Source organism: Pteropus vampyrus, unplaced genomic scaffold (assembly GCF_000151845.1).
Source record: "Pteropus vampyrus isolate Shadow unplaced genomic scaffold, Pvam_2.0 Scaffold95, whole genome shotgun sequence".
Lineage (NCBI taxonomy): Eukaryota > Metazoa > Chordata > Mammalia > Chiroptera > Pteropodidae > Pteropus > Pteropus vampyrus.
The window spans coordinates 3,919,453-3,944,555 of NW_011888876.1; the positions used below are offsets into that span (position 1 = coordinate 3,919,453).

General features: G+C 34.2%; 1 protein-coding gene across 1 annotated transcript in view; it reads left to right on the forward strand.

Annotated features, from left to right (window-relative positions):
- PPP6C (protein phosphatase 6 catalytic subunit) overlaps positions 1 to 24,892 on the forward strand; it is a 27,495-nt gene extending 2,603 nt beyond the window's left edge. Inside the window, exons 2-7 of the mRNA XM_011364290.2 lie at positions 11,872 to 11,967; positions 17,524 to 17,589; positions 18,572 to 18,713; positions 20,212 to 20,291; positions 20,471 to 20,680; positions 21,660 to 24,892. Of these exons, the coding sequence (XP_011362592.1) occupies positions 11,872 to 11,967; positions 17,524 to 17,589; positions 18,572 to 18,713; positions 20,212 to 20,291; positions 20,471 to 20,680; positions 21,660 to 21,908 (843 nt within the window). The 3' untranslated portion in view covers positions 21,909 to 24,892. The remainder of the gene's footprint in view (positions 1 to 11,871; positions 11,968 to 17,523; positions 17,590 to 18,571; positions 18,714 to 20,211; positions 20,292 to 20,470; positions 20,681 to 21,659) is intronic.
- Positions 24,893 to 25,103: the final 211 nt, after the last annotated feature.

Here is a 25,103-nt window from a genome sequence, read left to right on the forward strand (position 1 = left end):
TGAAGCAGTTTTTTACATGTCAGCGAACTGATGTGAAATTTTCTATTCTTTAACATATGTAAAGCTGTTTAAGGCTTTGTATTTATAATTAATAAAGTTGCTTATTATGAAAAAATATCTTGATAGTAACTTGAAATTGATATTGAAATTATTTGGATGATAATCAGTTAGATTTTCTTTAGACCTCGTAGTTTGAAAAACATTAGATTTCCTCCCTACCATAAAGAAATATAATTATTAAACCATTTGATTTCCCCCTTGCAACACAACTGGACGGTCCTTAGAATGTACCTATTATTAATATACTTTAAAAACAAATCTAGGCAACTCCTGGGGAAAATTTTTATTTATAGGTAGAGGCTTTTTTCTTTGTTTTGGAAATGTTTTTATCAGATTAATTTGCTTGTGATGCATGCTCATCTCTGGTGTACTTAAAGAAATTTAATTTTGTTTCTACTTTTTGACATGAAGTGCAAACTAAAATTAAGCAGTCCAAGAAAATATTCTGGGAGCACCTTTGCTGAGGCTTTAAAGCTAAAATAAAAGATTCTTTATCAGAGGAAGAAAAGAAATCATTGAGGCCACTGAGTAGTCATTATGGAAAAGATTAGTTCTGGTAGAAAAGACAGAAATTCATGGTGTTTAAAGTTGACTAGAAGTTGGAGGTACTAAATAAAATAATAAATGTAAAAGATGTTCTAGATCTAATCATGATTTCTTTATACCTAAATTAGAAATGGTCAAATCACTAGTACTGGATGGAATCTAACTGTTTTGAAGGAATAAAGATAAAATATAAAAGTGAATGGACCAACGCATAACCTTGGTTTAAAAAGAGCTCATGTGATTCTCATCAACGATAAAGCTTTCGGAGCTGATCATAGAAGTTACATATTCCATATCTGGCCAAGTGGAAGAATGAATGTTAAAAGTCAGGTTTACTGAATACTTAAGTACTTTGGCAGGGAGATGGTTTCTATACCTTGGAGATTGTCTGATCTCTCAGTCTTTAAAGGTGACATGTGAGCAAAAAAATTGCATATGGAGTTCTTTCTTTTTAACTGAGGAATCAAAGATAGTTACTGTGATAATGGTAGGGAGAATACTAATGTCTGTCTCAGAGGTACAACACAAGGAATTGTGTAATTCCACTTTTATGAATTAATGGTTAATGTAATCTTTTTGGAACTCACCTTCATGTTTAGTCTAGACATCCCTGAGTTTTTCGTATAAGGCTACCTGCTCTGCAAAGTCATACGTCTGTCTGAAATGCCTCCATAAAGCTTCAAAGAATTCTCCCTTCCTTTATTCTGACATTTGTTAAACAGCCTTTTATTCTTTCTCATTCAGCCTCTATCTGATTTTATAGATTCTTATCATATCTTGTAGTCTTTAACCTTCCATATTGTATCTTTCCGTATATCCCTATTAGTCTTGTTGCTCACCTATTGCCTGTCTTATTGATCATCATAGTGTTTACTTGAGTTGTTTGGTTTTGCATTGTATCTTTCTTCAGGTACTACAAGGAAAATTGAACACAGTTCAGAACTTAGGGATCCATCAGGGCTTTGTATAGGGCCCTAAGAGTGTTTTTGCGTTTTTGCAAGTCTTTCTGATAACGCCTTGTGTTTGTTTGCCTCTTTGGCCACAGAATTACATTCTCCTATGTCTTCTGAAACTAGTCTTTAATAGTGCTGCCCAGTAGGAATAAAATACTCAGAAATGTGAGCCTCAAATTGTCACATTTTAAAAAAGTAAAAAGAAACAGGAAAATAATTTTAGTAATATTTTATTTAACCTAATTTTAACATGTAATCAATATAAAATTACTAGTGTAATATTTGCCCTTTTTTGTACTAAGTCTATGAAACATAGTGTATATTTTATATTTATGACACATCCCAATTCGGGCCAGTCACATTTTAGGTGCTCAGTAGCTACATGTGGCTGTAGGTATCAGATGGGACAGTGCATACCTCTAATGACTCCCTAGCCCATTTCCTAGAATTTCAGATCTGAGAGAGAGTCAGGGTTCACCTATTTCTGCACCCTTCTTTCTTTACTGAGAGAGAAACTGAGCCTTGTAGAGTTTATGATCTGCCTGAGGATGTCCAGCTAATCCATGAATTAGGTTGGAAAACCTTGGGCAGAGCTCTCTTGGATACAATTAATAGCCTTTACAGGATAGCAAATAGCATGCATTTTTATTTTTATTTATTTATCTATTTTTACCATCGAAATTCATTGATTTATTATTTTTGAGTACACAGGCCAATTTGCATTTGAGTAGCATGCATTTTTAGATATGTCTCACCTTTCTTTATACCTTCCATTCTAAGCACATCGGACTGCAGTCTTCTGATAACATGCCCTGTACTTCCCTGCTTCTTTGCTTCTGGCCAGTCCTTTTCTTCACCTATTTATTTAATATGTACATAGCACAGATATTAAATTATTTAATACTCTGTGAGTTGGGTACTAATATTTGCCTCATTTTACAGACAGGTAACTGAAGAACAGACAGATTAAGTAACTTTCCAAAGTTATATAGCTGGTAAATTGGTGGAGGAGCTGGGATTCAAATATAGGCAGTCTGGCTCCAGGAGTCACATCCTTAACTACCACTTATGCTTCCTATATACAATACTCTCCAAGCCCCTTTTGAACTCTATCTAGTTCAGATGCCACTTTCTCTATGGATTCCATAGTCAGGATTACTAGCAATGGCTAGAATTTACATAGCTCCTTATGGTTTTCAGAGCACCTTCATGTCTATTCTATAATTTATACAGTCCTTGTGACAGGCAGAATATATATCAAAGCCAAGACTTGATGAAGTTTAAATGATTTTTTGCCATAGTGACTCAACAGAGTACATGCCTAAATTTATTTGCTATTGAAATTTCCCATTCTTCGCAGACAAGAAAAAGCTAAGGGAGTTCATCATCACCAAACCAGTACTACAAAAAATGTTAAAGGGAATTCTTTAAGAAGAAGGAAAAAAAAAGATAAAAAGTATAAATAATAAAATGACAATAACTACATACCTATAATAATTACTTTAAATGTAAATGGATTAACTGCTCCAATCAAAAGACATAAGGTAGCTGAAAGGAGAAGAAAACAAGACCCATACATATGCTGTCTACATGAGAACTGCTTCAGATCAAAAGACACACACAGACTGAAAGTAAAGGGATGGAAAAAGATATTTCATGCAAATGGAAATGAAAAAAAAAAAAGCTAAGGTAACAATACTTATAGCAGACAAAATAGATTTTAAAACAAAGGCTATAATACAAGACAAAGAAGGACATTTCATATACAATAGCCAAGATTTGGAAGCAGCCTAAGTGTCCGTCGATAGATGATCAGATATAGAAGAAGTGGTACATATATACAGTGGAATGTTACTCAGCCATAAAAAAGAATGAAATTTTGTTAGTTTCAACAACATGGATGGACCTAGAGGATATTATGCTAAACAAAATAAATCAGACAAAGATAAATACCATATGATTTCACTTATATGTGGAATCTAAAAAAAAAATAAATAAACAAAACAAACTCATATAGAGAACAAACTGATGGTTGTCAGATGCGAGGGAGGTTAGGGGACTGGGCAAAAAAGCTGAAGGGGTTAAGAAGTACAAATTGGCAGTTACAAAGTTGTCAGGGGGATGTAAGGTACAGCATAAGGAATATAGTCAATAGCTATGGTTGGTACCAGGTTGATACTACACTTATGGTGGGGGGAAGGGAAATCGCTTCATAAGTTATATAAATGTCTTAACCACAATGCTGTACACCTGAAACTAATATAATATTGAAAGTCAACTGTAGTTGAAAAAACATTTTTAATTTAAAAAATAAATAAAATGCCATAGATTTCATTGAGAAAAAAAAATCCTCATTTTTTCTTTTCTATACTGACCTTTGCCTCATAGCACTTTTTGCTCCATTTTACTACTAACAGTGTTCTGTCTTGTACGACAGCAAGTATGTCTGTCTTTAAGCTTCTTGAGGTTCAGGATCATATTTATGTTTGTATTCTCCACAGTCTTAGAGCACTGCCTTGTAGGTGATGGACAGTCAGTGAAGGTTGTTGAATCATACTGCATACTGCTTTACAACAGACATTTCTTTAAATGTTTCCTATGTCAAATACTGTTCCCTGTGGGTCCATAAGTAGAATCCCATACTTCTCTCTGCCTTCGAGGAACTCTATAGTAAGGGAGATAGAGGTAAACAAATGATCATTGCATGGTGCGATAGGTGCCATGCAATGATCATTTGTTTACCTCTATCTCCCTTTTTTCCTGAAATAGAGGGCTCAGTACTAGGAAACAGAAGAAGCAGCATCTAACTCTGGAGCCAGAGATGGTTTCACAAAGGAGAAACAATGAGAGGGTGAGCAGTTTGTTTAGGTAGACAAAATAGAAAGGAAAGAACATGCAAGCAGAATAAATACCGTGTGTAATGAATGGTATAGCTTAATCTGAACGAACATGGCTAATTTAGGGAACTTGAGGCAGTTTGGTATGGCTGGAGGTGGTGTTGGGAAGATAGGCAGAGGACAGATCATGGAAGGCTAGGCTGATAAACTTGACTATTTATCTTTTAGGTGGTACATGGATAAACACTTTGGAATGTTTTTATATTTTAGAGAAAAACACATCCTGACTTTGTTTAAAATGTGGCTAAAAAGAAGTAGATTCAAAGAAAACTGTTATAGGGATACACTGTTGTATGTGATAGGAACATGACGAAATCATGAAGGATGATGGTATCTAAATGGAGTTTGAGAAATACTGCCATAGACAGAGGAGTGTCCTTGAGAGATTTTTATGGAGGACAGTGACAAGTTTTAGAAATATTATTGTGGCAGCATTGTGGCCCATGGATTGGAATGGGACAAAAATGTTATAGAAGCAGTAGGCCAAGTGACATGAGAGCTTGAAGTAACAAGTAATTCTGGTGTTTAAAAGGAAATGAAGAAGGTATAATAGGACCTGTTGACAGAGTAGTCTAGATAATGAGGAAGAAGAGAGAGTTCAGTGTAATCTCTTAGTTTCTTACATGGATTACTTAGTAAATATTATAACTAGATTAAGGAATGCAAGAGAATTTGGTTTGGGCCATACCGAGTTTGAGGTGCTGTCAGGTCAACATTGAGGTAGAGATGTTCAGAAGGCTTGGATCCACAGACCAGTCAGTTAAATATTTATTGTTAATTGTGCTCCAGCACTGTTCTAATAGTATTAAACTCAAGTTCTCAACTGGGGGCGATCGTGCCCTCAAGAGGATATTTGGTAGTGTCTGGAGACATTTTTGATTGTCACAGCTGGAGGGTTGCTCTGGGTATCTGGTGGATGTAGAGGCCAGAGATGTTGCTAAACATCCTATAATGCACAGGACAGAAGCCCCCACAACAGAGAATTATCAGCAGTAGTGCTGTGGTTGAGAAACTGTAGTTTAGACTGAAGATACAAATATTTCCTTCTGTACTGTAAGGGTGTAAATATTATTGTCATCTTGGATTTCCACTGTTCTCTGTAATTTGTATTATAGTAGTGACTCTATACAACAGTTACATAAAATGTAATTTTGGAAACATTTTTATTTAAGATAAGAGTATTTTATAAATACTAGTGTAAAAGTAAACAAAGGAAATAGTATGTTTTAGATAGCAAGGTCATCTAAACAAAGAATTACAAAACTTTAAAACCCAGTGTATTTGAGGGATAAAGAGAGAACAGGAGGATAGGAACAGACTAGAAAAGAACCATGAGCAAATATGTTAAGGAAAAGGTAGGGAAGGGAAATAGGGTCTCTTAAGAGTGGGGGCCATGAACCCTTACTTATTCAAGGATTAGGAATTAGTTGGGCACTGTGGAGAAAGATGGATGTAGTCTGCCCTCAATTTTGGGATAAGATTGAGAATCTTGCCTTAGTGCCTGTTTCGGAGCAGTTAGAGAAACCACACTTCCTACAAACCAAGCAGCAAAACAAAGCTGTGAGGGGCTTGGAGGAGCCTCTCCCATCTCTGTGAGGCCACTGTGTGTGTTTAGTTGGCTGACTTACGTAGAGTTTGTGCTGAGATTTCATAGACTTCTTATTTTTGTGTCTGTTTGATATGAACTTGTAAGCTACTGCTGAATTGGAAAGATGGGAGGCAGTGGCTTTGTCTTAGAGACTTAGCTCTAAATCCTTATTTGGGACTGCAGAAGTCGCAGTTACAGGAGTCAGCTGTTACTTTACTCAGGTTAGTGGCCTCAGGTTAAAGATGCTGCCTGAGTAGTTTACATGTGTTCTCTAGACACTCAGTGGCCTTTGACATTGGTGGGGTTTCACAGTGATGCTCTTTAATTTATAATTTGTTACTTTCAGATCAGTAATGGTGGCATGGGCCAATCACCAGGGGTGACTTACAGTTCAGGAGGTATTATGGGTTAGGAGAGCCAGTCATATGTGGGTGCAAATTCTGGCACATTCAAATATGGGAACCATGGAGTCCCTTAGGAATCTGCTGTGGTTAGTTTCAACTTTTAATTCAATGATAACTCACTTTGTTCTAAAAGGATATAGAGTGGTTTACAGAGATGCATTCAGTATAGTAAGATAAATTATATTCAGAATAAGTAAGAAAAATGAGACAAAGAGAAAGTAAAGATAGGATACCAAGATTGAGCCAACAGTAAAAGTAAGAATAGTATGTGAAATAAAAGCTATGATGACCAGATTACTTCTTTGAGATTAGGCCTTAAGCTTTCTAGGAGCCTACTGAAAGATGGAAACTGATCAATTAAAAAATTCACAGTCCGTAAGATGATAAAAACAAGCTTCTCAGGGAAATCACATCTATTTCTCCCCTGGGTCCTCTTTGAAAGCAACTGTTTAATCACAGCATCCTATGCACCTTGTTTGTAGTCTACCCAACGACAAGCTGTGTAGAGGACTTTCCTGTAACATCCCTTACTACAGGTTGATGGCATGACATCCAAGTGCAATTTGGGAAAAAGCAATTGGAAAAGGAGGGCAGTACAGATCAGAGTGAGTTTATAGGAGATTTGTTTAGGTAACATTTTAATAATTGATCTTTAGAGGAGTATAAACAATGGAGGCTCCAGATTTACAAGTAACCAACAGTTTCCTAAGTATGTAGAAGGATCAACATTGTAGGAAACTGAGAACTTTTCTATCCCATGCATTGTGGAAAGAAGAATGGGAGACGAGCTTCTTTGGCAGCTTGTGTCAGAGGATGTCTTGGGAGAAGCATTCAAATTATATTCATGGTATGGGCTCTGACCTTCACTGATGGAAGTTAGACCTCCTCTTAAAAGATGTGAAATCTGAAAGGGAGTATGGATGGAACAAATGCGTGACAACATACAGTCCTCATGGCAACAAACAGAAAACTTTGCCTACTCTTGTACAAATTACAGCAAAGCACGTATCCAAATACCTTTAGTGGAATTGTCTTTGAGAAGGTTTGGTGAGTATACCTGAAAATAAATTCCAAATATTATTTGAGCAAGGCATTATACCTAAGAAAGGTGAGTAAAGTCCTGAGATAGATACTTTGAAACATTACTATATTGTTATATTTTAAAAATTGTACAGTATCAGAAAAAAATTTCAAAATATTAATTGCTGCCTGATAAAGCTAACCTAAAAAGAGTAGTGCTCTTTATTCTGGCAAGATGAGGAGAAGGAATGTGGTGATGAAAGGCTAAAAAAATACAGGCCAAACATGCCATTTTTGTTCTTTGGAACTAACCCTAGCTATGTGGAAGTGAGTTAGGGTTTAAAATAATTCAAGCAGTAGGTTGTAAACTTTGGGAGCTAAGTACTCTAAAAATAATAATGAAATTACATATGACAGGTGTAATGGATTATAATGGGATGCTGTACAACATTGATCTTTTGAAATTGACTGGAAGAGCAGTTTATCCACAAGGAGTAGATTTGAGTGATTGTGGTCAAGTGGTAATTATTATTTTTAATTGGTTATCTATATTATTTATTTTTTAAAAGCAACAGCTTTATTGGGATATTATTCACTTATCATAAAATTCACTTCTAAAGTGTGCAATTCAGTAAGTTTTTAATGTATTCAGAGTTGTGTAACCATCACCATAATAAATGTAAGAACATTTTCATTACCCCAAAGAGAAACTTAGCAGTAACTCCTCATCTCTCCCTCCCCATAAGCACAGCCCTAGGCAATCACTAATCTCCTTTCTATCTCTATGGATTTGCCCATTTAGGACATTTTGTATAAATTGACTTGTGTATTATGTGGCCTTTTGGGACTGGCTTATTTTACTCAGCAGCATGTTTTTAAAGTTCGTCTCCATTGTAACATGTATCAGTCCTTCATTCCTTTTATGGTGGAATCATACTTCCTCATATGGATGTACTGTGTTTTGTTTATCCATTCACCTGTTGATAGACACTTGGATTGTTTTCACTTTTTGGCTATTGTGAATAATGCTGCAGAGAACATTGGTGTACAAGTATCTGTTCTATACTTTCACTGCTTTCAATTATTTGGGGTATATACCCAGAAGTGGAATTGCTGGGTCATATGGTAATTCTGTGTTCAGCATTTGAGGAACTGCTAAACTGTTTTTTTTAAAGTGACCACATCATTTATATCCCTACCAGCAATATATGAGAGTTTCAATTTCTCTACCTTATTGGCAACACTTATTTTCTGTTTTTAAAAAAATTATAGCCATCTTAGTATGTGTAAAGTGGTATCCTATGGTGGTTTTGATTTGCATTTATTTCTCTAATGACTAATGATATTCAGTATCTTTTCATTTGCTTGTTGGCCATTTATATATCTTCTTTGGAGATATGGCTATTGAAGGCTTTTGCCTATTGTTTAGTTGAGTTATTTGCCTTTTTTTTGTGGTTGAGTTATAGTTCTTTATATATTCTGGATATTAAGCCTCTATCAAATATATAATTTCTAAATATTTTCTCTCATTCTGCAGGTTGTTGCTTCACTTTATTGATGAACTCAAGTTTTTAATTGTGATAAAGTCCAGTTTATCTATTTTTTTCTTTTATTGCTTATGCTTTTGGTATATCTAAGATTGCCTTGCCAAATCCAAGGTCATAAGGGCTTACCTTATGTTTTCTCCTAAGAGTTGTATAGTTTTAGCTCTTACTTTTAGGCCATTAATCCATTTTGAGATGATTTTTGTATATGCTATGAGGTAGGGGTCCAGTTTCATCCTTTTGCATGTGAAATCCAGATATCCCAGTACCATCTGTTGGAAGGACTATTTCTGGTAATATATTTTAAATAAAATTTTTGTATAGGTATCACATTCATATGGTTTGGAACTTAAAAAGTATAAAAGGCTACAAATGTTAAGTCTTTCTTTACCCAGTTCCCTTCCTCATATTGGTAGCCAGTGTTATATGTCTTATGGATTCTTCTAGAAACAACAGTTTAAGTATGTACAAGTAAATACAAGTGCGCGCGCGCGCGCGCGCGTGTGTGTGTGTGTGTGTGTGTGTAGTACAAGAAGTAATACATACACTATTCTGCATCTTGTATTTTTTCAATTAAGGCTGTTTGCTAGTTTCAAAATAACATTTTTTTTTAAGAAATGCAGTAACTACAGAAAAATATGTAGAATAACTTACTAACATATCTATGTCATCTTCCTCCAAGAATAATTTTTTTTCATGCTTTTTTAAAAATTAAAAGAAATAAAGATAATAGCGGCATTCCTTTTGTTTGCCATCTTGAGCAATTGCTGTTAAGATTTGATGTATATCCTTCTAGGTCATATTTTATAATTCAGGGTATGCTTATACATAATAGATTGAGTGTGTGTGTGTGTGTGTATGTGTGTATAAAACTTTGCAGAGCACTTGCATGCACTATCTTATTTAATCTTCAGAATATCCCCAGGTAAGTATCTCTATCTTGTGGATAAGGAAACTGAGGCACAGAGAGATCAAGTAACTTGCTCAGGCTTACACAGCTAAGTAGCAGACAATATACTTAGATAGTTAAGAGGTAAAGCCAATATTTGTTCTCTGATCTCTTTGACTTCAAAAGCTATGCTCCTAACTTCTGAAATATGCTATGATATTACTTGGTATTCCACTTTTCTGTTTTAGAGTATAAGGTATTCTGCTATTGGTACTTGTTGATTTACGAATAAAGGGATATTCCCTCTCTGTCCTATACTGGATTTCTCCAAAATTTGACCTTCCAGCAACATTGAACACAGTCGATCATTTTTATTTTGAAACATTTTTTTTTCACTGGTCTTCCAAAGTACCACCGTCTCCCATGGTTTCCTTTGTGCCTCACCAAGCAGTCTTTCTAGTTCCTCATTTTTTCCCTAACTTCTAAAGGAAGTAGTTAAGGCTCATTTCTTGAACTCCAAGTAAAGTGTTGTAGCTGTCTAACTGTTAAAGTGTATGTCTCATTTATCTCAATAAGTTGTAGCATTTAGATTCTTAATGTTTAAAATCATTTCATTATGCTTGTGTAGTTTAATTTCTCCTTTCTTGGCAGACCTATCATAAAATCCACTAAGGCCCCCGGCCGTAGTGTAAGCTGGTCTCAGATGGGAGGAAGGTTCCCCTCTAGTTTTCTGTGTATAGCAGGACTGTACACTTCCATCCCTAGAACTCTGTTGTGAGAATCATTTTCTTTCTGTGAAACCTTTTGAGTACTTTCAGAGGACAAATATTTTAAAAGTAAAAATGTTTAGAGTCATTTTTAAAAAGAGTGACTCTTGAACTTTAGATATGCATTTTGTAATTAATTTTAACTTTTTTATTTGGAGATGCTTGAGGATTTACATGTAGTCATAAGAAATAATACGGAGAGAGCCCATGTTACCCTTTACCCAGGTTTTCCCTAGTAGTAACATTGTGTAGAGCTCTAGTATAAACACCACAACAAGATAGTGACGTGGATACCATCCACAGTCTTGTTCAGATTTTTCCAGTTTTATTTCTATTCACGTGTGTGTGTGTTTAGGCATATGCAATTTTATCACATCTACAGTCTCATGTATCCAATAGCACATTCAAGACACAGTTCTATCACCAGAATGATTCCTCATGTTGTCCTTTTATGACCACACCTACTTCCCTTCTGCCTCTAACTCCTGGACCCCTGGCAACTACTAATCTGGTTTCCATTTCTATAAATTTGCCATTTCAAGAATGTTACAAAATAGAATCATACAGTATGTATCCTTTTGAGATAGGTTTTTGTTTCACTCAGGGTAAAGTAAATCCCTTGAAATTCATCCATGTCGTTGTGTGTTAATAGTTTATTTCTTTTTATTGCTGAGTAGTTTACCATGCTGTGGGTGGACCACAATTTGCTCAGCTCTTCATTTGTTGAAAGGTCCTTGATTTATTTCCAGTTTTGGCTATTATAAATTAAGCTTCTGTGGACTTTTGAGTACAGATTTTTATGATCATAAATTTTCTCTGCCAAGAGTGCAATTGCTGGGTCATGTGGTAAGTGCATGATTTGCCATTTACTTAAAAAAATTAGCAGATAAGAACCTTTTCTTGTTAAAATTATTTACTCATACTTTTTGATGAAAGGCATCTTTTTATAGTTCTTGGAAAGCTATCTGTCTTCTAGAATCTGTTGTCTGTGTAGCCAGGGAGTTCACATTTTGAAATACTCATTGTATCATCCTTAGGCATTATGAGATGAAAGTGAAGCCAACAGAAATCTAATCCCAGAATCATCAAAGGGTAGTTTCGTTTCCTATTAAGCAATATAAGTATTAGTTCTTGTCTTTTTGGCATCTGATCCTTAGTTATAATATTGTAGTAAAACACTGCGTTTATCTTTTCTTCTTACAGCGGCTATGTGACTACGTTTGTGATCTCCTCTTGGAAGAGTCAAATGTCCAGCCAGTATCGACACCAGTAACAGTGTGTGGAGACATACACGGACAGGTAAAATTTCATGAGCAGATTTTTAGCTTTGTACTGTCCATAGTCCATGTATGTTTCCATTTCTGCAAACAAAAAAACAAGCTAGTGGTTAGCTAGGTTACCTCAGTCTGTATGACACTAATGATTCCTGGTTACTGTTACAGTGAATAAAAGCAGTGGTCAAGTTATTCACAGAGTATATTGAAATTGTACTTGCAAAGCAAATGGAATGCAGAACTATGCTCTGTGGAAAGGGGGAGATATAAAACAAATGTAGACTGCTCATAATTATTATGATTAATAGGAGATGCTTTGGTTTTAGGCACTAATTTTCTGTTCATTCTATTCAGTTATGTCATATTTTGTTGAAAACTTATTTCCTTAGTGGGAATGAGAATAGCAAAGGTTCAGACATAAAATTGTTGGTGCACGATTTCAGCAAGTCACTGCTAGAATGGGATAAGAGAGATTTAGTTCATTTTTTTTTTTTTTTTTTAAGATTTAGTTCATTTTTTCATCTGCTGGGTTTTTGTTTGTTTATTTTTAAAGATTTCAAGGAGGAGCACACCTCTGTCAGTGTTTAGCCTAGCTGGAAAACTTCTGTGTATTTGTAGAGGTTTTTTTTTTTAGTTATTTATTTTTAACAGGGAAATAAAAGGTGACCAGAACACTCATAGCTTGCTGTATGCATACAGTGGCGTTGGGGCTATAAGACGTAATACATTGTGAACAATGTAGTATTTATGAGTGCTAACAGGACTTACTGTCTTCTGTGCATGTCCTCTGCCATAAATATGACGGCCTAAAGGAGCAGGAATATGGGTAATTAGTTGTGATTGAGGGCTGCTCAATGAGTAAAGTCCTATTTTGACTATTTAGAGGGCTCTTTTCTTTTTGTTTTTTCAATCTGTTCTCTGAATGGTTGGAATTATAATATATCTGACATCTGCATGTTATCAGTGTCTAAGTAGAAGCCCTCATTATGTTATCCGTGATTTGTTAAAATTTTAGTTATCTAGAATAGATTTTAGGAATGAATTTCTTGAAATTTCCATGTTAAGTTCTCTACAAATGTATAATAAACATTTGTATTTTACTAATATAAAGGATATTAATATAAGCAGTTTCTTAACACATTCTTAAAAGCTGGAATAAACCAAGTAATGTTTTCCTCTAATTATAATGTTAAAACTGAGGGGTTACCTGTGTTATCAAGAACTTTTCAATATATGAATTATAACTATGGTCAAAGGTCAGGAAGTTAGAGACAACTTAAAATTACTAAAATTAATTAAAATCATAAAATTGTACTTCTATATTATATACATACCTTCAGCCTCGCTAATAGTTTATCTTGTGTTTTGAGGTTAACAAAGTGCTTTTGCAAATGTTCCATGTAAAATTTTTTTCAGGAGTCCTACAAGATTGAATCATTTTGTAGAGAAAGAAACAGGCTGAAAGACTGAAGAATTAGCCCCAACTCTCACAGCTATTAAGTGACAGAACAGAGATTTAAAACTCATTTGGGTGCCCTGTAGCCCGTGTCTTAAGACTACCACCAAACTGTGAACATTGTTTCTCTTGTAGCTGACTCTTTAAATAATTGCTCCTCAAAAGCATAGGACTTGAGGAGCTTCTAAAGGCCTGCTTACTGATTAAATCAAATGTAAGATGTGTCCTTTAGGACTTGTACAGTTGTCTTTCCTTGGACTAGTTCTGGAATTACAGATTGGGTTATGAGTATAAATAAACGTGTTGGTAAACATATACAACTGTCCCTTGGTATCCTCAGATGATTGGTTTCAGGACCTCCCGCAGATACCAAAATCCTGGGATGCTCAATTCTCTTACATGAAATGGCATAGTATTGCATTTAGCCTATGCACATCTTCCTATATACTTTAACTCTAGATTACTTATAATACCTAATACAGTGTAAATGCTATGTAGATAGTTGTTATAGTGTATTGTTTAGGGAATAATGACTAGAAGACAAAGGTCTGTACTTGTTCAGTGCAGACAGTCATTGTAGGCCTAACTACATGGTACATGTCAGCAGGAACGTAACATTGCTCCCCCACCCCCGACTCTGCCCAATAGAACATTTTCAGTACATTCAAGGGTGTGCAATCCGCAGATAAGGAGGGCCAACTGTAGTACTGAGAAGCACTGAAACAGTGTAATCTAGTGAGGAGATGGTAGACTTCAGTGTCAGGCAGAGCTTGGTTCAAGTCCTGGCTTGGCTACATACCATCTGTTTAAGAAACCACTTCAGCTAGCTCACAAGTTCTTTAAGTGTGGCCTGTGGATCCTTGAGCGTCCTTCAAGTGGTACAAAATCAAGTGAGGGTAAAACTGTGGTGCCTCAGCACAAATCAAGGGAGCAGCACCAGACTATGCTGGTTGTCATTGTCTTCACCAGCATCCATGCACAGTAAAATAAAATGCCAGTATCACTTAAGAATATCCCTGATGAAGCAGCGTTATTAATTGTAACTCTCAACCCTGAGTAGATACTTTTGAATGTGATAAACTAGGAAGTATGCATAAAGCACATCTGCTGCCTACCAAAGAAAGATGGTTTGCTCAAGCAAAAGTGCTTGTACAGTTCTTTGCATCATGAGCTGAGTAGCCTTTTTTTTTTATGGAACGCTATTTTTACTTGAGAATGAATGACTAACTATGGGGTATTTGGCAACCATTTTTGCAAAAGCAAAGGAAAGGGAGCCTGTTACTTCAAAGAACAAGATTGACAGTTTTTGTCACCGATGCCAAAATTTGAGTTTTCAAATGAAAAATTGGAATTTTAGAAAATTTGAGTACACCACCATGAGGCTAACAGCTTCTGATATTTAAAGAGTTTTCTAATGAGATGAATGGTAGTATTAATGTATTTATGAATATGAGTTTTTGATAATATATAATGAAATGCCATTTCCATTTTCCAAATGACCAGTGTGGTATCCACTCAATGTGTTAGACCAATTTACCTTAGTATGATAAGACCACTTGTCAAGTTTTGATATATTAAAAGAAGAATATGCACCATTATCTCTAAAGGTAATTAAAATACTCCTTCCTTTTGTAACACATACCTCTGTGAAAGCTGGATTTTCCTCCTATACTTTAATCATTCTATCCCAACAGCTTGAATGCAGAGGCAGGTTATGCGAGTCCAGCTGTGATGTATTTAGCCAGGCATTAAAGAGATTTATGAAACTATAAAACAGTGCCACTCTTCTCTTTGAATTTGTTTTGAGAAACGGTTTATTTTTCATTAAAAATATGTATATATTACTATTTAATGAGTTATTTATTTTTAAAATGAATTTTAAAAAATGATCCATTTTAATGTAAATAATGTGGTAAATACTGATTGATATAACCTACATAAACAAAAACTTTTCAGAGACTTCTAATTTTTAAGACTGAATGGGTTTTGAAACCAAAAAATTTAAAACAACTGAGTAAGCCAACTGTTTCCTTGCCTCTAATGATGAAATAAAATCCACTTCTCAGGATTGGCTTTGTTTTAAAATGAGAATATTTACAGAGTGTCTGTGATATGAAAAACATACAGTACATGGTAGATATTATTTGTGAAATGATGAGGTGGGCTTCCAGTAATGTAGGACAGGGTTAATTACCTGCACATGTTCTCAGTAAATGTTTATTATATTAAATAATTTTGGAAAAACTTCCAATATGGAGTAGGAACTATGTGTCCCCAAAGCAGAATTTTTGATTGTTTGTCAAATGTACATAGGGCAAATGGAAACTTATAATTTTTTTTTTTTTTTTAAGATGAGACAACCTTTGGTTGACCTCACAGATTGCAAGACCTTGCCAATTTACAATCCCTTATTTTTTATTTTTTACACCTGCAGCACCTGGTCTTCCTAGGTGGTCTCTGAAACTTATAAATTTTTATTCAAGAACGTATTTCTATAAACATCAGTAGAAAAGTTTAAGTTCACTCTTCTGCCACATTTTTATAAAAGCAACTGTTTTATAAAACTTTTTAGTGTTTCCTTCCTGACTTTGGGTGTATATATGCTCAGTTTTTTACATAATAAAATTATGTAGTTATAAGTATAGTTTTGTGTTCCATTCTTTTCCTAATCATTTTTCCATTTTGCTACAGTTTCCATTATAATCATTATTCATGACTGCATAAGGTGCAAGTCCTTGAGTTGATCATATTAAAATATTTCCTTATGTTAGTATGAAAGTTTTTTCTTTTGTTATTATAAATGATGTTGTAACACATTTTGTATATGTTTACATGGCATTTGATTTTTTTTTTTTTTTGCCTTAGGGTATAGTAAAAGAAGTAGAATTACTAGACTAGAATAACACGCATATGTATGTATATGCATGTATATATACATGTGTGTGTATTAGATAGGTATTTCTTTTTTACTGTTCATACTGTGTGTATGTATATGTAAATATATAAAAAGTGTAAGTGACATGATACACATGCAAACATCATGTATACATCTGTGATGTGGGAAATTGGAATTATACTCCTTTCAAAGGGAGAGACTACATAATAGAAATGGACAGCAAATATTTTGAAAAAATAATAGTTTACCACTTCAGTGAGACTGAACATTTGTTTCACTTATTTGCTAATTTTAAGAATATAGGAAAATTTTAAATTTTCTAAATTTGTTTTAACCTAAGCAAGTAATAACTCTAGATTTAAGAAACATTGTTATAAAGGGTAGTGCTTTATTTCAGAAGTTAACAATTAAATTTCAGTTTTGTTCACTGTGACTAAGATTCCTATACTGTTTTAAGTATTAGAAATTTAGTAGTAATTTTATTTTCAAGTGTAAAAGATAAATGATAAATTGTTGTAGTTAAAAGATAAATTGTTGTAGTTGGTACAGTATACTACAGTCAATTCTTTGAATCCAAAATTCTTTTTCAGAAAAACTGTGAAGTTTTCTTTATGAATTAAATGAGGTTAATCTAGTTGACTGAAGTTACCAAGTGTATAATTTGTCAGTTACCAATTTCCAGTTAAATAGAATATGGTGAAATATGCAATTCTTTATTGATTTTTGAAAAGACACTTCACAGCTGTGGAGCCTAAGGGTACACAGCTCCAGCAGTAGCGGGTAGGAAGGTTCTTCATGACATTATAAAGTGTCATATAAATTTATTCTTCGAAAAAACTCTTATCTACTTGTGTTTTTATCTTTTACCTCATTTTAGATGCTGAATATGGGGTGGGGTGGTTAGGTTAGCTTACTGACAAGCTTATTGACAAGTTAGGTAACTAGTAAATGATTTTAAATTCTCAAGTGAAAGTAAGTTGAGAGGGGCTACCTATAGCATTAATGATCCAAGAACAACATCAGTGGTAACTGTGAGCTTTACTATAATGCTTTTTTCAGGATTGGGTGGTGGGCACTTGGCAGTTTTGCTTATACTTCATTTCTTTGTATTAATGTAGATACTTGAAGTCTTCTGAATTAACTGCTTCTTTACATGTTTTGCTGTCAGTGTTATTATTTTACTCCTCCACAGGAATTTATAATCAACATATATTGAATTTCTTTTATAGTTTTATGATCTTTGTGAGCTATTCAGAACCGGTGGTCAGGTTCCTGACACAAACTACATATTTATGGTATGTAAACACCATTGACACTGGTACTTATTTAAAATGGGAAGGATCTGTCTTATTACATGTAAATTACATAATTTGATTCTCATGTGATAATCACTATTTAAATATTTGAAAAAGTGATTCTGTACTTTTCTATATTTTGCTATGTCCTCTAGTTGAGAATTGCTTTAGTAAACTGCTGTATACATAAGACTGGGTTATAGCCCTCAGTAATAGTTGGGTAGAAAAAATAGCCTAAAACCACAGGTTAAGGCATAAATTGTTAATTTATTGTTTTGTGAGACTTTTTTGAGTATTCATCTTTATCTGTTATTAATCTGTGGATTGGTGAATATACACACATACATATTTGCTATTAAGGTGCATATTTGCTTTTCTTTTGGAATGTAATGTTACTGTTGAACTTTTTCTGAATCCTTTGTCATGTTCCTTCTGAAAATTTCTGGGTTACTTTCCTATTATTCTTTAGCACTTTTCCAATTTGTCTAATATTAGCCCAAGTAAAACATTACTGGGAGGTTATACCTGTTGAGACAGGTATAATTATAGTATTTGCTTTTACAAAAAAAAAAAAACTATTTTCTTCAAGTTGGCAGCTTTTCTGATACAGTTAAAATGTTTTTTGAAATTCATTAAACTTTTTTTGAGTCACACATTGACCTTTTAGAAATATCTGTTAGTGTAGGATATCTAGAGAATTGAAAAAAAAATGGTGGATTTGCAGGCAATATCATTGAGAGAATTGCACTGCAGGGTCCCATAGGCCTCCTGGGTCACAGACTAGCACAGACACGTAGTAAAAACAGCTTATTTACTCCAACTTGAATTTTTTATTAAAACACAATTTCTAAATAATTCAGTATGTGTAACTCTTCATTTTTGTTATTTTGGGCTGTGTCTCTGAGTTTGTGCACTTTGATAAAAGTTTTTAAAAATATTATTGCTATCGTATTGTTTGTAACTATAAACTTTTACTTTACAGGGTGATTTTGTAGACAGAGGTTACTATAGTTTGGAGACCTTCACTTACCTTCTTGCACTAAAGGCTAAATGGCCTGATCGTATTACACTTTTGCGAGGAAATCATGAGAGTAGACAGATAACACAAGTGTATGGATTTTATGGTAAGATCTTCTATTTCTCTGATTCTCAACATTGTTTTACTTTCTTCTTTGGGAAGAAAAGCCACACAAGTCATACATTTGCTTTATAATAAAATTAGAAAATACAGATAATCTTTTTCTACTTTCTCACCTTTTAATTCCCCCTCTTCCTCAAGTCTTACTACCATGGAGAGAGAACCATTCTTAACTTTTTGGTGTACATCTTTCTAGATCAGGGCCTCAAAGTATTGTTCTCAGTTTATCTCATTGGAATTATCTGGGGTGCTTATTAAAAATGAAGATTTCTGGATCCTCCTGCAGATCTTTTGGGGTGGGACCCTTGAATCTAATGAAGGTGAATGTCCTGCATACTCAAGTTTGATAATCTATTCTACATGTATGTATATATTTGTTCATATGTTGTATACATACACGTGTGCATGCACACACCATACTAATATGGGATCATACCTGCTTTTTTCATTTAGTATTATGACCTGCCTTTTTACTTCATTGATGTTATTTTTATAACTGCATTGTATTATACTGTATGGGTGTCCTATAATTCAGCAGTCCCCACTTTTTTGGCACCAGAGACTGGTGCTCCTATGAGAATCTAATGCCCAGTTATCTGAGGTGGAGCTGAGGTGGTGATGCCAGCGCTGGGGAGTGGCTGCAGACACAGATGAAGCTTCGCTTGCTCGCCCACCACTCAACTCTTGTTTTGTGACCTGGTTCCTAACAGGCCACGGGCTGGTACCGGCTCTTGGCCTGGGGCTTGGAGACCCCTGCTAATTGATTTAACCACTCCCTTTAACACTGGACGTTGGAGTTATTTCTAAGTTGCTGATACACATAGCTATACACATAGCTGAATGAATATCCTTTTACATATATACATATATATGATATACCAAAGATATATGGATATCCTTTTATATATATGTGTGTGTGTGTGTATATATATATATATATATATATATAAAAGATATTTATGTGTACATATATATATAAAAAATCTGTGTGCTTATTCCAGAGAATCCAAGGACCCTCAGGGATTAGAAACAAAACTCAGCATTCAAAGCAAAATATCTGCTTCTATAAAACTTTTATATGGTCGAAAGTTTTAAAAAATGAGGTTAAGAAGTTCTTTGAAGGAGATAGACAGCAGAACTATTGAGATTTTTAAAAATTAATTATTTCAGTATTTTAATTGAAGAAATGATTTAAAATATTCCCCCCTTTACTTTCCCCTCCCCCCTCCCATTGAGATTATTAATATGAATTTTCCTTGAGCAAAATTAAGGCAGATATTGAAATTTAAAAATATTAATTTCATAACCCTTTAATTTTAGATTTTATATTTTGCATTATCTTTTGTCATTATAAAGATAAGCTGAACCCTCTTACTCTCTTACTAGTTTAAGCTGAATTTCTGTTGTACCACAATTGGATGTAATCTTTTTTTATGGGCAGATTCAGAACTTCGTGAATGAGAGCTCTTTCATTTCTTTTCTAGATGAGTGCCAAACCAAATATGGTAATGCTAATGCCTGGAGATATTGTACCAAAGTTTTCGACATGCTCACAGTAGCAGCTGTAAGTTGATATAAATCTTTTTTAAACCTCAAGTATTTTCTTGCCAATAACACTCTGCATGTTTTTATCTAATTGCTGTCTCAGTTATATTGATATCATTAGCATTCATTGATGAATTTAAATGTGACTGGGTTTATTATTATATGTCTGTTCAGCTCTTTGTTATCCTTTTTTGCTAGTTAATAGATGAGCAGATTTTGTGTGTTCATGGTGGTTTATCTCCCGATATCAAAACACTGGATCAAATTCGAACCATTGAACGGAATCAGGAAATTCCTCATAAAGGAGCATTTTGTGATCTGGTTTGGTCAGATCCTGAAGATGTGGATACTTGGGCTATCAGTCCCCGAGGAGCAGGCTGGCTTTTTGGTGCAAAGGTCACAAATGAGGTAAAGCCAACATTTTCAGAAAAGTGGTTTGTGGTTGCTAATGGACTACATAAAGAAATATGGTGGCTATAGATGACAAAATTCTAATCTAGTTTATTCAAACTGTGGTGGCTGTGGATGTCAAATTTCTCATCTAGTTTATCATCTTTTATTACTCAATGGTTTGATGAGATGACATGATGAAAGCACCTCCTTCAGCATCTCCTTGGTAATATGTATAAAATGTTCCTTTTCTTTCAAATATTGCAGATAAGTAATGAGATAGCAAGGGCAAGATAGGCAACTTTTAAAAAACAAAAATATTTTTAATATATATTTTTAGTTGCAGTACAGTTGACATATGACATTGTATTAGTTTTAGATATACAACATAATGAATTATATATATATATTGTGAATAGGCAACTTTTTGAGGTTCAGCTATTTTTAGTTACACACATACATACATACATACATACATACATACATACATGCATGCATGCATACATACATACATTGGGAAGTAATCCAGCACGGAGTCAGAGAGTTCAGTTCAGTATAACTTAGGTAAATTATTTATCCTGACTGAATCTCTGTTTACTTAAATTTCAAAAGAAGGATAATAAATCTCTCAGAAATTTTGAAAGACTCATACTAAACCCTCAGTAAATGATAGATATTGATAGCAAAATGTTTATTATTAAATCTTAAAAAGCTTTGTTTTCATATCTGATAGTACTTGTAAAATGCTTTTCTTCCAGAAACTTCTAATTATGTGGCTATATAACTCTTTTATATAGATTTCTATAGACTCAGGCCGAAGTGTCTCTATTTGCCTATAACTTATTGAAATTACTTGGGGTAACTGTAGAATGGGTTTATAATCACGAGAACTGTATTTAGTAACAGGATTTGTATTTAAATGTTTATTTTCTTATATATGGAGGTTGATTTTTTAAAAAACATGCTGGATACTTAACAAAACCTTTCTAAATTACAGTTTGTTCATATCAACAACTTAAAACTCATCTGCAGAGCACACCAACTAGTGCACGAAGGCTATAAGTTTATGTTTGATGAGAAGCTGGTAACAGTGTGGTCTGCGCCTAATTACTGCTATCGTTGTGGAAATATTGCTTCAATCATGGTCTTCAAAGACGTAAATACAAGAGAACCAAAGTTATTCCGGGCAGTTCCAGATTCAGAACGTGTTATTCCTCCCAGAACGACGACGCCGTATTTCCTTTGAGGCCTTCGCCCATCCTGCTGACCCATTTTTCTGCCCTCTTCTTACCCCAACTTTCGTGTATTACCCCATACAATATACTTTTTATTGAGCACTTTGCTGCTGAAATGCTGCCTCTTGCCTTTTTTTTTTTAATTTTAAATTATCTAAATTTATTGTTTGTTATGGTGTCTATAGCAATGTTTTTCTATCAGTTTTCTCCCCCATCCCTTCCCACCTTGGACTCATCTGAGAAGACTTGAGAAATGTCTTAATATTCATACTGCTGCATGTAGCTCTTGCTTATTTACTGGTCTGGGGGAAACAAGATGTGTTTCCTTTTTTTAAAAAGCCAATTGACAGAACAGACTACACTGAAATACTCCTTTTGTATCATTCAGCCTTTTGTTTTAGTTTGGTAAGTTTTAAGAAATTTCAGCAGCAAAGTTGTTATTCAGTGGGCATGATGGACTGCAAATGCCTCGAGTTATGTATACTTGTCCCAGCTGTAAACTTCATTGTCCTTTGTTGGATGATATTTTAAATGGATATAAAATAAATTGGTCTAAAGGGCTGCCCTCCTTGTTGTGTTTTTAAATTTTAGTTAAAAACTGCTACAACTTATGACTTTGTACATTAAGATAATTGTATTGATCTTTTTTCAGATTCCTTGTATTTTTTAATAAAGTAATCTTAAATAAAACCCAGACAGGTTAAAGTGTTAGAAATTTTAAGCAGCTTACATTGTTAGTTTAAAGTTATTCTTTTCTTTTTTCTTAGAGTTCTTGACCCTTTGGTTATTGAGTTTAAAACTTCAACTGAAATTCAGTACTATTTATTTTTTAAAAAAATCACTAAACTGTGCCTAAAGAACATAACTGCCATATTAATGTTTTGGTTTATATCCTCTATAGTAATAGAAAAACATTTAATACTTGTAATGCTGATGTGTTCATTTGACACCAGTTGAGTAGAATGTGATCAATCCAGTTTACAATCTATCACGAATATCATTAAGTAAAATCTATGTACTTTTCAATAGGAATCATTCTCTTGCTGTAACACTTGACCTTAACTTTTAAGAAAGTGTTCATTTTTTAACTGCAACTGGAAAGGTTGAAAAGTCAGGACTCTTGTATTTGTGAACTGTAATCTGAAGCAGGTTTTAAAAAATGTAGAAAGAAACAAATTGTCCTTTTTTGTAAAGGTCTGTGATACCATGTTTTGGCTTTGTGTAAGTAATTTAAATATCCAAAGGGTTGTGATGATCAATTCTTGATATGCAATGTCCACTTAATAAGGACAGGTGTTCCAATATCTCTTATGACTATGGTCACAAATGATGTTGGAACTTACCATTTTGTGAAATAGTTGGTATCCCTTTACCACCACAATTAAGTTTTGTCTTTTTAGGAATCTTTGTGAAGCCAGCTGATTAATAAAGCACTTTAGCATCTGTTCAGGTAGTTTTGAAAACCAACTTCTCCCCTTCAGGATAAGAACTCCAGGTAACCTAAAAATGCAATAAAAATCTTTATAGTCTACACTTCTTGGCACATAATTTTTCATCAGGGTTTTCTTTTATTAAATGAGCACAATACTGTTTTGATTTCTTTTTCCTAACCACCCAGCTACTCGTATCGTTTTTAATTGTATAGCTATATGAAAGAAGTGGCTAAGACATTTGCTGCACACACTTGAACTGTTGGGTCAGTAGCTTTGTGTCACTGCCCTGACCCCAGTGTAATTCAGGGGGAAAGGTATTAATCTTGCAGGGATATGTAGCTATGTATTTTACTAATTGTGAAACACTGGAAATTAATGATGCAGACAACTTGGTATGGTCTTTGAACAGCTCTCTGCAGTATTTTTTTGTTACCATAAATTGTATTTAAGTGCTTGCTCTTAAGTTGTACCAATAAAACTGATAACCCCCAGCCCTCTCCATTTGACACTCCCCAGCTTAGATTGATGTAGTTATTTTAGTTATCCCTGTAATGTGACTTTTATTTTTAAGTCATGGTGTATTGCATTTGTTTGTCACTAGTTGGGCATGTGCCAATAATATTCTGTCCATTCCTTAACTCCCATCTCTGTTCTGCCTGATTTTTTTCTCTGAAACTGAATGATGGCTTTTTGCATGAAAAAAAAAATAGTTTTTACTATTAGACATGTAAAGGGAAGAGAGAGTGAATGTGTTGGACTTTGTAAGCCTAAAAGGAATATTCGGATTCCTCTACTAAATAAGGGCTATGTACTATACAGAGTAATCATGTGGTGGAGGATACTTGCAAGTTACAGGTTTGTAGGCAGGAGGCTCTGTTACTCCCTGTGTCTAGGCTGAATGTAAAATCCCTTATGTTGTATTAATGGGGGTAATAACTATTTTTATTTGCATATGATATGCTTGGTTTCTAATAAAGTGTCCTAGGCTCTAGTGAGAACTGTCTATTTTTAATTGCCAATCACTCCCTTTCCTTTTTTGCTTAATATGCTCTTGGCTAGCTTTTTATAGTTCATGCTTTTTCCTGAAAAATCTCACCACTTTCAATGTGTTCGTTTGGGTGTGATCCTAAAAAGCCTGGATCGAGAGCACATCTAATATGCGACCTGCATCAGCTCCTACTGCATCTGGATATCTATAACTGTTGGAAGATTTTGACATCTTAAACCCTGGATTTTGCTTTTGAAATAAGGTTTGAAATATTGTTGACAGCATTAAGATTTGTGTATTTTTGCTTTGTAAGCCCAGCACCAGGTTTTGGAAGATGCCTGTATTATGAAAGCAAATCTAAACTCTTTCTGAGCCTCTTTCATTGTGAGAAATAGAATTGCTTTCCTTCAGCCTCCAAAAATTGTGTATCTGGAGTCGAAGAGATTTAACAGCAAGAATCCAGATTTTTAAATGTAATTGTTTTTTAAATGCTAATGTTTGTAAAGCACCTTCAGTTCTTTGGATGAAAGGTGCTATATTCTCTCAGTGTAAATTAATAAAAATATTATAGGAAGTTTGTCAGAAAATTTTATGTAATACATAGTCTGTAGTATGTCCCAACAATAAGTTAGCATTATATATAACACATTTTAAATTAAAAAAATGCTTATTCCTTCACTTGGTTGCTTGACTAGTAAACAGAAGTGAAACTTTTTCTTCTGCATTTGACTGAACTAAGTGTTCAGTTCTTTAAAGGCAATATCCACTGTTACATCTTGGATCCG